This window comes from Gorilla gorilla, chromosome 3, assembly GCF_029281585.2.
Source record: "Gorilla gorilla gorilla isolate KB3781 chromosome 3, NHGRI_mGorGor1-v2.1_pri, whole genome shotgun sequence".
Taxonomy (NCBI): Eukaryota; Metazoa; Chordata; class Mammalia; order Primates; family Hominidae; genus Gorilla; species Gorilla gorilla.
Genome location: NC_073227.2, coordinates 167,529,010 through 167,545,315, shown reverse-complemented (window position 1 = coordinate 167,545,315; position 16,306 = coordinate 167,529,010). Strand labels below are relative to the sequence as shown.

General features: G+C 35.9%; 1 protein-coding gene across 6 annotated transcripts in view; it reads left to right on the top strand.

Moving 5' to 3' along the window:
- The window catches only part of SLC10A7 (solute carrier family 10 member 7), a 268,772-nt gene that overhangs the window by 9,085 nt on the left and 243,381 nt on the right, over positions 1-16,306 (top strand). For 3 of the 6 annotated variants that reach the window (XM_055384110.2, XM_031010511.3, XM_031010508.3), the window contains exons 3-4: positions 3,934-4,070; positions 10,057-10,132. In XM_055384110.2, the coding sequence (XP_055240085.1) occupies positions 3,934-4,070; positions 10,057-10,132 (213 nt within the window). Of the gene's footprint in view, positions 1-3,933; positions 4,071-10,056; positions 10,133-12,032; positions 15,083-16,306 lie in introns of those variants that run through there. The other 3 variants (XM_055384112.2, XM_055384111.2, XM_055384113.2) reach the window with 3 other exon arrangements.

The window sequence follows — 16,306 nt, the reverse complement described above, 5'->3', positions numbered from 1 at the left end:
TCAGTAAATGATGTGGAGTGTCTTCTTAAGTTTATTTTAATGGATTTTGACCTTATTACATATGAATAAACAAACTATGATGCAGAGCCAACTTTTTGATTATTCATGATGGCATTTATTTGACTATGTGGCTCAAAATTCTACATGGGTATGTATGGAATAACTATTTTGGAATTTACAGGGTTTACTTGCTTGTTATTTTCTTTTATTACCTTGTTTTATCTTTATGGTTGTATGCGGAAGATATGGAAAATATATGACGCTGGGATTTTGTGAAAGTCTTGAAACTGTTTCTTAGAAGCACTTCCCTATTGTTAAGAGGCCCCTTATGAGCCAACATGGTTGGTTGTTGTGACTTGTTTTGCTGGGTTCTTTACTGTACCATCATTCTGATGCAATGGCAATTTCTAATTGTCATTTATTAGGTCAGCAGTATTTTCTAAGCACATTTTAGTTTTTATAACTTGTTTCTGTTGTAATAAAAGTGGTATTTACTTATTATAGAAAGATTAGAAAGATTAAAAATGACTACTATTAACTATTAACATCCATTTTTTAGTCCTTTTTAAAAAATATGTTTTATATGCATAATATTTTACAAATAAAATTGTATGTGAATGTAGTATGTTTATACACATATTGCGGATCTATACACATACACACATGTAATCTTATCCTATTCTTTTCATGTAACATTGTATACTTTTAATGTAATTTAATATTATTTATATTTTCTTTATATAGTATAACAAAAATGTATATGTTACTTACTTTTATGAACATATGATTTATTTACATAGTTCAGAATTGAAAGGTATAAAGATATGTATAAGTCTTTTTTTTTTCACTCTTCCACCAACTATCCAGTTTTCTTCTCTGGAGACAATGTTAACAATTTCTGTGTACCTTTCCAGAGATATTCCATGTGAAACATACACATGCATATTCTACTTCCCTACAGATTGTATTTCATACTGTTTGGCACCTTAACTTATTTTACTTAAAAAATGTGTCTTGTACATTGTTTCATCTCAACACATAAATAAGCCCATTTTTTTTTGTACATCAAATAGTATTCTGTTGTACGGATGTGTCATGATGTATTTTTGTTGTCCTCTATTGATGAACATTTGGTTAATTTACAAGGTTTTGCTATTACAAACATGTTGCAAAGGATAAAAATATATTATTTCCTATATTTGGAAACATATGTGAAGGATAAATTCCTGGAAGTGGAATTGCTAGGTCAAATGATATATGTAGTTTAAGTTGTAACAGATATTCCAAGTACCTAGAATGGTGCCAGGTGCTCAGTAAGTATTACTTAAATGAAGGAATGAGTTGCCAGGTTGCTCTCTATAGGTTATGCCAATTTATACACCTATTGATAAAGTAGGGGAGAGATTCTGTACACCTGCATTCTCATCAACAAGGTATTTAATAGCTCATAACACTCCAATTAGATTTTAACTTTTTAAATGATTCTCTTATTTTTGGACATTTGTTTCCAGATTTTGCTCGAATAGATAACACTGTGATGATCAATTTTGTGTATAAATGTTTACAATCACATTTTTATATCTTTAGGATAAATTCCTAGTCATAAAATTCTGGGGTCCAAGAATATGAATTATATAGTCCTTGATATATATTACCAAATTAATTTTCAGAAAAGTTATGCCATTTTTTTATTCCTATCAGAAGTATATGCAGTCCGGGCACGGTGGCTCATGCCTGTAATCCCAGCACTTGGGGAGGCTGAGGCGGGTGGATCACCTGAGGTCAGGAGTTCCAGACAAGCCTGGCCAACATGGCAAAACCCCATCTCTACTCAAAATACAAAAATTAGCTGGGTGTGGTGGTGGGCGCCTGTAATCCCAGCTACTTGGGAGGTGGAGGCAGGAGAATCGCTTGAACTCAGGAGGCAGTGGTTGCAGTGAGCCGCGATCGCACCATTGCACTCCAGCCTGGATGACAAGAGCGAAACTCCATCTCAAAAAAAAAAAAAAAGTATATGCAAATGCCTTAGTGTATTCTGGCTAATCATTTCATTACAGTATTTTAAAAAATAAAAATACTAATATTTGTTTAGTGTTTATCAAATGCCTCTGAGTATATTTAAATGAGATTTGGCTTCAAGGCTGTTGAGAATTCTCTGGAACTGCTGGTGCTCAAGTTTTCTCTGGAGTAGAGCTCTAAGAATTCTGATTCACTGTAAGGATGGCTTGCTTTCTCTTAGGTCTTATCCCAGGACCTAATATGACTTCTGGTAGGCTGAGTGTTTTCTAGTGGTCCTAAATTATACTCAGATCGCTAGAAATTCTTTAGATGTCATTTAGGGATGTCTTGTGACCTAACAGGAAGGAACTGCTGTGTGTATCTCCACACAGGGAAATAGACAGTGGGAAGTGATGAGACTAATCTCAGAATGTGGTGATGAGCGAATGAGTCTGCATTAACATACTGTTGATTAAACTGATAAACTTTGGCTAATGTCCCTGAAGCTGAGGATCTCTTGAACATCTTACCTGAACAAAGGGGCCATTGCAGTTCTATACTTACAACCAGTAACTCTCTGGCATAGTTGAATATGTTTTAATGATCACTTGCTTGTTTTAAAGGACTATAGTTTTTCTAGCACTTTCCAGTTTTCTTTTATTTTAGTTTTCCGTTTTGTTTTTATTTCAACACAATATAAACTCAAATGCAAGTATTTGTGTGTTTATATATATTTGAATCCTAGAGGTTAACTAATTATCCTTTTTTTAGTTGTCAAACTCATAACGTGTGCCTGGTTTCTTATGTTTAATGTGCATTTTTTTTCCCCTCTTGGGGCAGCAGTGGGAGAAGCAGGCATGGGTTTGCTAGCATGCCGGAAAATTTAGTTCTGATCTTCACCATATAGTAGCTCTCAACTTCAATTTCTTCATCAGTGAAACAGGGATAATAGTATTTACTTACTGAGATTCTTGTGAGGATTAAGTGAGGTAACATGTAAAGTGACAAGCTCAGATTATGGCATAAAGCTGGTATTCTGTTAGTGTTAACAAAGAATCTAGTGAATAGACTGTGGAAGGAAATGCCGTTTGGAATTAGAGACTATCATTGAGTGAAATGTTTTTTAAAGTATTAATTTGTAGATTCAGTAACATCTTGCCAAATTGAGGACTTATAGCCTTGGTGCAATGAATAGAGGTTAATTACTGTATTTGGTTGAAATGTGATAGGTCTTATTAAGGTTTTTTTGAAAAGATTTATTATTTTATGTAGGTAAACATACATGTACGTTGTTCAACAATCCCCAAATCTATACTAGTATGAAGTATAGTTAGCTTAGTCCTGGTCCAGAATTTTACACATCTGATTTGTTAGGGCTTATTGTGTATTGTAAAGAAATTAGAATAAGAACATTTAAAAAATTTTAGGCCAGGCATGGTGGCTCATGCCTGCAATTCCAGCACTTTGGGAAGCTGAGGTGGGCAGATCACGAGGTCAGGAGATCAAGACCATTCTGCCCAACATGGTGAAACCCCATCCTACTAAAATACAAAAATTAGGAGGGTGTGGTGGTGGCAGACACCTGTAGTCCAAACTACTCAGGAGGCTGACGCAGGAGAATCCCTTGAACCTGGGGGACCGAGGTTGCAGTGAGCCAAGATCGCGCCACTGCACTCCAGCCTGGGCGACAAGCAAAAACTCCATCTCAAAAATAAAAAAAAATTTAAGAAATTTTAAACAAAAATACTTTATAGCCTTCATGAGTAACTTTTTTCTCTTGCATTCTGTCTTGTATGCATATACTTATAGATAAAAATTTTAGCTATGAAAAAACTCAAAATTGAAAACTAACTCATGTGATGTTATTTTAGTAGGGATCTCCTTTCAGGAATAGTTTTCTTACCTTTGTTTATTTTGTTTCCTTAATTTTTCCAGGAGCTGACCAGTGCTTTGGTGCATCTAAAACTGCATCTTTTTATTCAGATCTTTACTCTTGCATTCTTCCCAGCAACAATATGGCTTTTTCTTCAGCTTTTATCAATCACACCCATCAACGAATGGCTTTTAAAAGGGTATGTTTAAATCTTTAAAAGTGGGTCCACTTTTAATGGGGCATCTCTAGAGACATTATTGTTTCTATGGCAACTATATACAAAAGGGCTTATGTGTACTATCTTAAAAGGAAGTAAAAACACATCTTTGTTTTCCTTTAAAACAATAGTATTTCATCAAGGAGATTCATCAAATAGTTAACAGAATCTTAAGATACACCCTCATGCTTCATCCTGAGGTTTTACGACGAGCACTTTTCTGAGAATTTTAAAGAGTGGTCTTGGAAGAAAAATGAGAAGGACTAGCAGATGTAAGATCTGTATGCAAGTCAATTGGATGTCAATTAATTAGATAATAGCTGAGTATAATGTGTGTTTTAGAAATGTTTAAGGAAGAAAACATACATATATGTGGGACAAACGTTACCTTTTCATTGTTTTATGTTTGATATAATAGTTGAACTTAGAGCCTGAAGATTGAATTCTGACCATATCCTTAACATACTATGTGACTTTGAGCAAAGTTTTTAAATAGTTTTTAATGTCAATTTCCCTGTCTAGAAAAGGAGGATAATCATACTTTTACTGCTTACTTACCAATGATGTTGGGGATATCAATTGAAATTGCATATTCATTGATTCAAGTTATTTATTTAGCTTCTACTTTGTTTCAGGAGTTATTATAAATATTGGAGAAACAACAGTGAAATGCCTGTTAGTTTTGCATGTTGGGGAGTCTCAGGGGGTGTTGTATCAATAAACAAGTAAGTAGATGAGCAAGATAGAGATAAATGATGTAAAAAGAACAAAACAGTGAGATATGTGAAAGTGGTTGGGTGGGCAGGCTGGTGATTAATTTAGATTTCAGAGTTCTAGGGGCAGAATGTTCCAGGGAAAGGAAACATAATGTACAAAGGCTCTAGGGCAGGATCAAGCCTGTTGTGTTTTCCAGTCAGTAAAGCAGCCAGGAAGGCCAGAGCCTGGTGATGTAGAGGAAAAATACCATGTCCTAGCGGTATAAAAGTAGGCAGGAATGAGGTATGTAGAGCCTTATAGGCCGTGGTACAGCATTCAGATTTTATTCTGAGTGCTACAGGAAGCTACTGGAGGGATTGGAATGGGAGAGTGATGCGGTCTGACTTATGTTTGCAAATGATTCTTCAGATAGCTATGTGTAGAAGAGATAGTAGAGGGGCCTGAGAGAAATCAACTCAGAGAGTAGTGGTGAGGTAGCAATTCAATAGAGAGGAATGAATGTGTGCCAGATAGATTTTACAGTAGAGCTTTCAGCAGTGATGGGTGAGGAGGATGTAGAAGGAGGACAGAGGAACCAAGCGTGACTTCTGGGTTTTAGGTATGAACCACTGGATAATTGGTAGCATCATTTACTTAAGAGGGGAAAACTAGGTTAGGAGGCATGGTGGAAATCAAGAGTGCCATTTTGGCCAGATTTAGTTTGAGAGAATGAACATAAAATTTCACCAAAAAGTGTAAAATGCCACATAAATATGATGACATCATTTTAGAGCAAAAATGTATTATACATATCAAGAACCAATAGTTACTGAATATCTGCCATGTGTAGGCCACTCAAGGAATACAAAGATATTTACTCATTGTTGTTGTCTTCTGGGAACTTCCAACTTAGTTGGTTATAAAGGACATATATATATATGCCTCCTAGTAATCACCAAAATGGGGCACCATGTGATTTTTCAGATGAGTGGTGTAATCAGTTAAAGAATAAGCAGTTCAGCAAAGGTTGGGTACTTGTAGAGATTTAAAAAATGCGGCATTAATGAGATACAAAGATAAAATAGTTCCATAGGGTCGGCTTGCAGAAGGCCTGAATTACTGGGCTAAGGAGTTTGCATTTGAAGCTATAGATGATGGAGAGAGAGCTGTTAAAAATGCTAAACAAGCGAATAACAACATGTTTAAAAGTGGCTACTAAGGAAGATTAATTGGACAGCTTGGACTCTCAATATGATAAATAAAACAAACAATTCTGACTTCAAGATGTTGAACTTAAAGGAGTATACACTTACCGTAATTCACTTAGAGAAAGCTCTTCCTGGCTTAGTGTTTTTTCCCTACCCCTCCCTAATTTGAAAGTACATACTTAGTATATTAACTTGAAGGGGTTGCATAATCATGTTTAAGTTGTTGAAATAAAGATGTTCTGAGCACATGCTCCTTACCTTGCATAGTAAAGGGACAGAGTGAGGTAGAGGGAACATTGAATAGGCCTTTTTAAGTGTCCAGATTGGCTGAGAAGCATCTGGACAGGGATGATGGTGGCAGTAGTCATGGAGGAAACTGGAAAGTTAGTTATGGTGACAGATTGATTTATTTTTATTTTTATTTTTATTTTTTGAGACAGAGTCTCACTCTGTCACCAGGCTGGAGTGCAGTGGTGTAATCTCAGCTCACTGCAACCTCTGCCTCCCGGGTTCAAGTGATTCTCCTGCCTCAAGTCTCCTGAGTAGCTGGGATTACAGGTGCCCGCCACCATGCCCAGCTAATTTTTGTATTTTTAGTAGAGACGGGGTTTCACCATGTTGGCCAGGATGGTTTCAATCTCTTCACCTTGTGATCCGCCCACCTCAGCCTCCCAAAGTGCTGGGATTGAAGTCGTGAGCCACTGCGCCCAGCCACAGATTGATTTTTGAGGAGCAAGTGGAGTCACATATAACTTCAAAGTTTCAGACTGGATCATTAGGGAAAAAACTGGTCCCACTGATCAAAAAAAATATGTAAATTTAGAGGGGAAGCTTATTTTTCAGAAAACATATGAATTCTTTCTGAAGATCTGTTGTACAGCATGGTAACTATAGTTAATAACGTATACTAGAAAATTGCCAAGAGAGTAGATGTATATGTTAATTAGTTTGATTGTGGTAATGATTTCACAGTGTATACATATGTCAAAACATCATGTTGTATGCCATAAATTTTTATAATATTTCCTTGTCAATTATACCTCAATAAATTTGGAAAACAAATATATAAATACAATATTAGACATGCTTAGTTTAGAGTGGCAGTCATAGGCAGCTACAAATTCGGGAATTGTAGTTAGGGCTAAAAAATATAAACTTGAAAGTATTCCTAAAGATTGAAAATAAGATTGAAAAGATGGCAGGAGAGCCAGCAAAAACAAAAATAAAAACAAAAAAAACCCAAACAAACAAACAAAAACACCAGAATGACTGGTTTAAAAGACAGAAGCTAAATTTGAATGAACTGCAACGGTAACCATGAAAATATTAGAGTGGCCTGAGAGGTAAGAAGGTAAGCAGAATGAATATGAGGAAAAATATACCAGATTTGGTGATTTGGGGATTACTGGTTACTTTAAGGTTACTATTACTAGTAGAGGGGGCAGAAGTCTTATTTCAGAGAAGTAAAGAGAATGGTCTCTGGGGCCATGGAGGCAGGCACTCTTTAAAGGTCAAAAGTGAGTCACAATGAGAAAAGTGGGATTGTATCTTGAGGAGGCAGCACCACTCATTTCACTCATTTTGCTGTTAGTTATCTACATTTCTGCATTGACTCTTCTGCCTCCTTGAAGGCAGGAATAATGTCTTTACTTCTTTTTAAAAATTCTTTCCTGTAGGATTTTACTCATAGAAGATATATGTATTCAATATATAGCTGGCAAATTTTTTTTTTTGAGATGGCATCTCACTCTGCTGCCCAGCTGGAGTGCAGTGGCACGATCTTGGCTCACTGCAACCTCTGCCTCCTGAGTTCAAGCAAAATTTTTGTCTTTTTAAAGCTATGAGAATTCTGCTTTTTTGCGCATAGAAGGGAAGGGGCTGGAAGAGGAGGGATGAAAAAGCTAAAAAGATTGAAAATGCCTGAGAGGATCTGTCCTAGTATTGGGGGTAGGGGAGACAGAAGGCAGAGAGGCTGAAGTGGGAGGCCTAGATAAGTCTTTGACCCATAAAAGTTTTACCCCAGATAGGTGGCTTTGTGAGTTTGGGAAAGTTACTTATCTTCTTTCTTCACTTCAGTTTTCTGTAAGATGGGAATAATAATAACACTTATCTTAAATATAACTTTTGAGGAATAAATGAGATAGTATGTAAAGTGTTTAGAATAGTGTCTACTACAAATGGTAAATGCTCAGTATTAGTGATGATGATAGTAGACTCTAAGGAAGCCTCAGAGATTGGGAATTTATAATAGGACAGACTACTCTAGTAGCTCTTTGTAAAACAGATCTGGAAAGAAGACCATATTAAATGGAACTGAGTTGGAAATTCCATAAAATGGGTTTTCTTATGCTTCAATCAAAATGAGTTTAAACATTTTTTTTCCTATTTCAGAGCTAATGTTGAATCCATTGCATAAAGTTTAGATAATATGTTCTTACAAAAATGAATAAAAATATAGTTGACCTTGAACACTGTGAGGCTTAGAGGTGCCAACCCGCATGCAGTTGAAAATCCACATATAACTTTTGACTCCCCAAAAACTTAACTACTATTAGCCTAACCATTGACTGGAGGCCTTACCTATAATATAAAGAGTCGATTAATATATATTCATATATTACATGTATTGCATATTCTTACAATTAAGCCAGAGAAAAGAAACATATTAAGAAAATTATAAGGAAGAAAAAATATATTTACTATTCATTAAGTGGAAATGGATCATTATACAGGTCTTCATTTTTGTCATCTTCACATTGAGTAGGCTAAAGAAGAGGAAGAAGTCTTGCTGTCTCAGGCATAGCAGAAGCAGAAGAAATTCTTGTATAAGTGGGGCCCTCACATTTCATGTTGTTAAATGGTCAACTGTAACCTTTAATCATACCCATTCAAAATCTAAGTCAGATACTCTGTGTCATCTATGCCCTGTATGAACTTTCCACTTAGGCCAGCTACCTGTTCTCCCCAGAAGATATATTCTATACGAATTTTGAGTAATTAAAAAAATGTATAGTACTTAAATTTATTACTCATAGTTTCATTTGCTTGTTATGCAATTTATTTTCTGTCCTAAACTAAGAAAATAGACCTGTCATGATCTTGGGTGTGTGCACATAATATAATAAAAACCAAATTGAGGATAGATACTAGAATTTACTACAGAGTCTGAATGCAAGAAGTATGTGATTGTGTCATGCCTGTTTCTATAATGTTATTACAATGTTAAAATGTCTTTTATGAGATGAAGATTTGAAAACTGCTCTTCTATAGAAAGAAATCCAAAGATGTAAGCTTGTGTCTTGTCAAGTATTTTTGAACTTAGGAAGTGGTTTTGAAGATTTAGAGACTTCCTACAAACAAAATGTAGGGAAAATATTTTTCACTTTACCTAAAAATAACCTAAGACTATATACACTTACTAAATGATTAGCCATTTTGGTTACCTTTCTTTTTTTTTTTTTTTTTTTTTTTGAGACGCGGAGTCTCGCTCTTTCGCCCAGGCTGGACTGCAGTGGCGCTATCTCGGCTCACTGCAAACTCCGCCTCCCAGGTTCACACCATTCTCCTGCCTCAGCCTCCTGAATGGCTGGGACTACAGGCACCCGCCACTGTGCCCGGCTAATTTTTTGTACTTTTAGTAGAGATGGGGTTTCACTGTGTTAGCCAGGATGGTCTTGATCTCCTGACCTCGTGATCCGCCCGTCTCGGCCTCCCAAAGTGTTGGGATTACAGGCGTGAGCCACCGAGCCCGGCCCATTTTGGTTATCTTTCAATGACTGCACTCACTATACCTTGACTGCTTTTTGAATTGTATAAGAGCTTAAATAGCTTAAAACAGACTCACTCAAGCCTATGGAATAGCATAAGAGATTAGAACCCATACATTTGCAGCACCTTGTAAGCCACGTTGCCTTGTGTAGACTTGTCTAAATTGAACAGGGCATGTGCATCAATAAATATGCCCTTATATTCATTTGCTCAGCCTTGCTATTTTAGAATGAATGTAGTGAAAGCTGTCTATGATTAAAACATTATTTATAGTTGGATTTTCTTTTATTTTTCAGTTTGCAGACAGTAGGTTGCATGCCTCCGCCTGTGTCTTCTGCAGTGATTTTAACCAAGGCAGTTGGTGGAAATGAGGTGAGTCATGGGGCTACCTTATTTAAACATAAGTGCATGCTGTGCTTTTATTTCAAAATTATATCACAGTTTTGGACATAAAGGGTTGATGTTGCAGAAAACTCCTAGCCATAGCAGCTTGTGAAAGAAGGAGGTGTACTCACATACTAGCATGATGCTAAAATTGATTATGATGGATGGAATTTAGGATTTCAAAGAGAAGAGCAAGGGAAATGAGTGAAATAGAGATAGTGATTTTTCTTCTACCTCAGTGGAAATTGGGAGACAAAGGACAGAGAAAACCTGGGAAAGGCATTTTTCATCCAAGATTCACAGACTGAGGACATCCAGTATGGCGATTCCTTATCTCCAAAAAATTTGTTAACAAACTAAATTGATGGGGAAAAGTTAAATATGTTTAATGGCAAGTGAGGATGATATAAAAAGAAGAAATTAGGTTAGGTTTCTTAGATGAATTCAAAGAGATTATTCAACTGCTAGGGGACTATGGCACAATAATTGTATTTGTATATTGGAATAGCAATTGTCCAATGCAGAAGCTACTTATAGGGGGTTCTTCCTTGGTTGAAAGGTGCTATGACTCTATACTGAGGGACATTCATTTGTGATAGCTTATTTCTCCTTTTCTACTTATATTCTCTCATTCAGAAAAAAGATGTTACTGAAGGAGGGAAGATATAATGGGTTTCCACTTCAGTTCATTCTTAGGATTCTGCTTTCAACATCTATTTTCATTTTCATCCACTTTATGCTTTCCAAAAATATTGAGTACCTGCTATATTATTTTTGAAAACAGGTTTATGGAAGTATCATTGACATATAACAAACTGTATAAACTTAAACAGTTTAATGTTTTGACATATGTGTACATTTGTGAAACCATCACCACAATCAAGATAGTGAACATATCCATATCCATATATACACCCTCAAAGAGTTTCCTGAGTCCCTTTGACATTCCTTCCATCTGCCCTTCTCAACACCCCTCTTCCCCAGGCAACCACTGATCTGCCCTCTGTCACTATAGATTAGTTTGCGTTTTTTAGAGTTTTATGCAATGGAATTACACAGTTTGTGCTCTTTTTTAAAATCTTTTCTGGCTTCTTTTACTAAGCATACATATTTTGAAATTCATCTATGTTGTGTTCATTAATAATTCAGTATCTTTTTTGCTGAGGAGGAGTATTTTGTATAGATACACTACAAATTGTTTATCCATTCACTTGATGGAAATTTGGGCATTTTCTAATTTTTGGCTATGAGCATTACTGTAGAAATCTTAAGTTTATATATAATATACCCCCGTTTCCTTGGAAATACCTAGGAGTGGAATGGGTATATCATCCAGTAGGTGTGAGTTTTAGTACCTTTTAATGAAGGAAGAATCATCTATAAATAGTTATAAGTCTCCTATAAATAGCTTCTGATGTAGACCATTTCTCTCAATATATAAGCACTCTTCTTTTACTACATGTGTATGTTTAACTTTTAAATAAATTACCAAACTATTTTTTAAAGTGGTCATACAGTTTTACATTCCAACCAGTGGCGAATGAGAGTTCCAGTGTTCTACATCCTAGTCAACATTTGGTACTGTATTTTCAGTCTTTTTAATTTTTGCCATTCTAATACAGTGTAATGATATCTCATTGTGGTTCTAATTTAATTTGTATTCCCAGTGATATTGAGTATCTTTTCATGTGCTGATTTGCTATTCATATGTCTTCTTTAGTGAAATGTCTATTAGCTCTCTTGCTCATTTTTTAAAAAATTGGGTGGTTTGTTTACTTACTGATGAGCATTAAGAGTTCTATATATTCTGGATGTATCTCTTTCATCAGATAATTGCTTTGTCAATATTTTTTCCTAGTCTGTGACTTGTCTTATTATTTTTTACCAGTGCCTTTTGAAGAGCAGGATGGTAGTGGAGACAGTAAACGTGATTGGATTCTGGGTGTATTTTGAAGGTACAGGATATGCTGATGAATTAGATGTGGGGTGTGAGAGAAAAAGAGGGGTCAAGAATGGCTTTAAGGTTTTTGGTTGAGCAACTGCAAGGATGAGGTTGCTGTTGCTATGTGAGAACAGGTTTGGGGAGTATTAGCCTACAGAAGCTAGGCTATTCTGGGATCACTAAGAACTCCAAAATCTCAGTGGTTAAAAATATACATTTATTTCTTGTTCATGGTACATGTCCCATGTGGGTCAGTGGGAAGGTCTTTTGCCATCCCTAAAGATGCCAGATTGATTGGAGGCTCTACTGTCTTGTAGGTCTACCCCCTGGATGGAACACACAACATTTGCACTTGCCACAGCAGAGAGAAAGATTGGAGAACCACAAATAGGCTTTTCACTGCCCAGGTTGATAGTGATACATGGCACTTCTGCTCACATTAAATTGGCCAGAATAAGTCATATGGCCTTACCATGTGTTGTCATTTATGTGGCCTGAAGGAGAAAGGAACTGACATTAGTGAATACTTGTAATGTCAGCCATATAGGTAAAGATCAAGAATTTGGTTTTTTGATGTACTAAGATGCCTATTATATATCCAAGTGGACATACTAACGAAGAATTAGAGCTATTAGAATTGGTAGTTTAGGAAGTGGTCTAAACTAGAGATATAAATTAGGGAATGATCAGTGGATAAATGTATTTAAAGCCAAAATTCGATGAGATTATTTGGTGAGAGAGCATAGATATAAAACAGAAGAGGTTCAAGGACTGAGCCCTGGATCACTCCAACGTTAAGAGGTCAAGGGAATGTGGAATAACCAGCAAAGGCAACAGAGAAAGCAGCAATAATGAGAGCAGGAAAAAGAGGGGAGCACTGTATCAGGGAAGCCAGGTGTCCTGGAAGCCATGTGAAAAAGTGTTTGAAGAGGAGGGTCTGGTTCACTGTGTAAAATAATGCTGATATAAGTTGTGAAAGGTAAATTCTGAAGATTAGCCACTAAATTATGCTACATGGAGTAATTGGCAGCCTGACCAGAGTGGTTTTGGTGGAGCATTGGGATAAAAGCTTATTTGGGGTGGGCCCAAGAAAAAAGTGGGAAGAGCAGAATTAGAGATAGAAGTAGAGACAACTGTTTTGAGGTTCTCTGTGACGAAAGGGAAAAGGGAAATGAGGTTGTATTTAGAGGGGATGTGGGGTAGAAATTTTTTTAATGGAGAAATAACAGCATGTATGTATGCATCATGATGAGAATGCTACACTAGAGAGGAAACTATTGATGTAAGAGAGAGTGTGTATGCTGGAGTAATATATTTGATCAAATGAGAGAGAATGGTATTGAGTTGTATGACTGTCAGTAGACCTTGGGCTGTTTATTTATAATAACAGAAGGGAAGGCAGAGTGTGTGGATATGGATGTGTGTAGCTGGGTAGAAGGGGTATACTTGGTCTCTTTTAATGGTTTTTATTTTCCTAGTGAGGTTGGAAGCAAGGTCAACCACTGAGAGTGATGATGAGGTAGGTAGTATTGATGTTTCAAAAGGGAGGAGAAAGTGTGCAATTGCCATCTAGATGAGGAAAGTGAGTTAACTTGAGGGTAAGGCAGGACAGCTAGGCTGGACTGAGGAGCCAGCTGAGATGCGTAGACATGCATTGAAAGTGAAGCCAGGCATTGTGGTTGTGTGTTTTCTCAAAGCCACATTTAGCTTCTTAGTGTAGGAATGAAATTAGCAGATAGCTGGATTTAACCAAAGATTTCATTATGTCAGGTAGTTATTTCTATTTGCCATGTAATTAGTGAGATAGAGGAGGTATAGGAGTTTTAGACTAGTATGCACTGTGGCTTTCTTTCTATTGTGATTAGAGATAAATGTGATTTGTCTAATGGTGATTCCCTTAAGAGGTGTGTAGGCTATATTGATTTAAGAGACTAAAAAACCTTTTTGTTCTCAACTTTTGGCCAAGTTCACATTTCATCCATATCCTTGACATTGACGTAGCATTAGATTCTTCTAAAGTCTACTTACATGTTTATTCCCTCAATAGATAAATTGTTTATATTAATGTTCCACGTTAATAATGTGGAATTTAGAAATATCTCCTTTGTTTTCTAAAAGTGTTAGTCTATTTCTTTAAATGTTTATATTGTATAGCTTCATGATTATCAAGCATTTTTGTAGACCAGGGGTATAAGATATAATTTTTCATAAATCTTGAATATCAAACTTCAGAAATAAGTTTGCAGAGTCCAGTTTGGTCCTACCTTCTGATATGAAATGAGTAGACTATTTCATATTTTCACCAGATTGTAGGAGAAAATGATCTGCAAGAAAAGGTAGTAGAAAAGTTTAATACTTTCCTAAAATAATGTTACTAGATAAGTGAATATAGACTTTTGTTGAAGTAAATGTGAAAGAAGATTAATCTTATGTATAATATATTGGAAAGAATGTAATCTAAGGATGGACAGTGAATTTGTTGGTGTGTGTAATGAAAAGGTCCACAAGCTGGGCCCACTGTCACCTACCATTTGATGAAGGCCCTGATTCTGCTTTTCTGTGATTCTCTGCTCTGCCTTGCATGTAGCGGCTCTGTACTCACATGGGTTTTAACGTAGCAATAGAATTGCTGTGGCATATTTCCATGTTGCATTGTCCTTGCAAAATGTTCTTGATGGTGTTTATGACAAATATGAAAACGTCTTCCTTCAGGATTTTGTGTTATCACCTTTTTCACATTCAGTTGATGCTCATGTATATTTATATATTTATATGTAATATATACATGTTTAATATGTGCTCTCATGTACTAAATAAAGTGTGTGGTTGTATAGCATATTTGTTTTTAATGATTTGGGGATGTATGCAGTTGTAATGGTGTCGTTTGAAATGATTATTTTCATTTTGCAAAGTTGTTATAGAACGTAGGAGGAAATTTGTTTCTGCTACTTACACACTTTTCATTTTAAATGATTTTCAGTAAAATGTTGGTTACCAAAAGATTTTGTCATGGGTTGTACTTTGGCAAGAAGTAACTTTATTGCTTTTTGTTAGTTAAAAAAAAATGTTGTTATAACTTAGGTTATTATTGTTTCAGTGAGCCAATTAGAATTTATAATAATTTTTAGCAGCAGAAGGAACTCAATGTATGTGCATAGCAATGTATATACACCGAAATGCCAGTATATTTCTCAGGTAAACAAATGATACTGTTTAGTAGTAAAGCTGACTGACAATCTTCTTTTGTGGCTTTTACATTTTAAGCTATTTTTATTTAAATATTAGAAACATGGTCAGCTTCTTATTTGTGATTGTTATTTATTCATTTGAATATTTTAAACACAAGTTTTCAAAACTGCAAAGTTGTAGAGTGTGCTTTGACATGGTCCAGCTGGTGGTGATTGTGGCTTGTGTATGTGTGTGTGCATGTAATTGTAGTCCCTTTTTAAGTAATAGAAAAAGTAATAAGGCCGGGGGCGGTGGCTCATGTCTGTAATCCCAGGACTTTGGGAGGCCGAGGCGGGGGGATCACCTGAGGTCAGGAGTTCAAGACTAGCCTGGTCAACATGGGGAAACCTCGTCTCTACTAAAAATACAAAAATTAGCCAGGCTTGGTGTCATGTGCCTGTAATCCCAGCTACTCGGGAGGCTAAGGCAGAAGAATTGCTTGAACCCGGGGCGCGGAGGTTGCAGTGAGCCAAGATTGTGCCATTGCACTCCAGCCTGGGCAACAGAGCGAGACTCCGTCTCAAAAAAAAAAAAAAAAAAAAAGTAATAAGAGTTGGTGAATCCTAATTTTATTTCCAAAAATAAGAAGATAGATCAGAATGTTTTATATTTTATTCTGACATGGGAGGCAAAAGATAAATACTTATTTTTTGTTTAAAACTATATATATTTGTTTAGTTTAAATTTCTGTTCTAAATACAAGATTCAGTGATAAAAAATTTTTTTGATTTTTTTTTTCCCTCCAAAAGCCTTACAAAGGTTTTAAACCTGATGAGCCTTGCTGAGAGAATCCTTGTATTTGAATTCAAGTTACTTCTGCCTTACAATAACTATCACAGGGATTCCTTTATAAAAGAAAAAAAAATTTAAAGAAACCAGAAAATTATTCCCCTATGTTTGGAGAGGGAGTTATGTGGTTTTCATAGTATTGTTGTAGAACTATTTCATTTCTCTATGGTTTGTACTGGTATTTAGTGAAAAAGCAAGAAAGG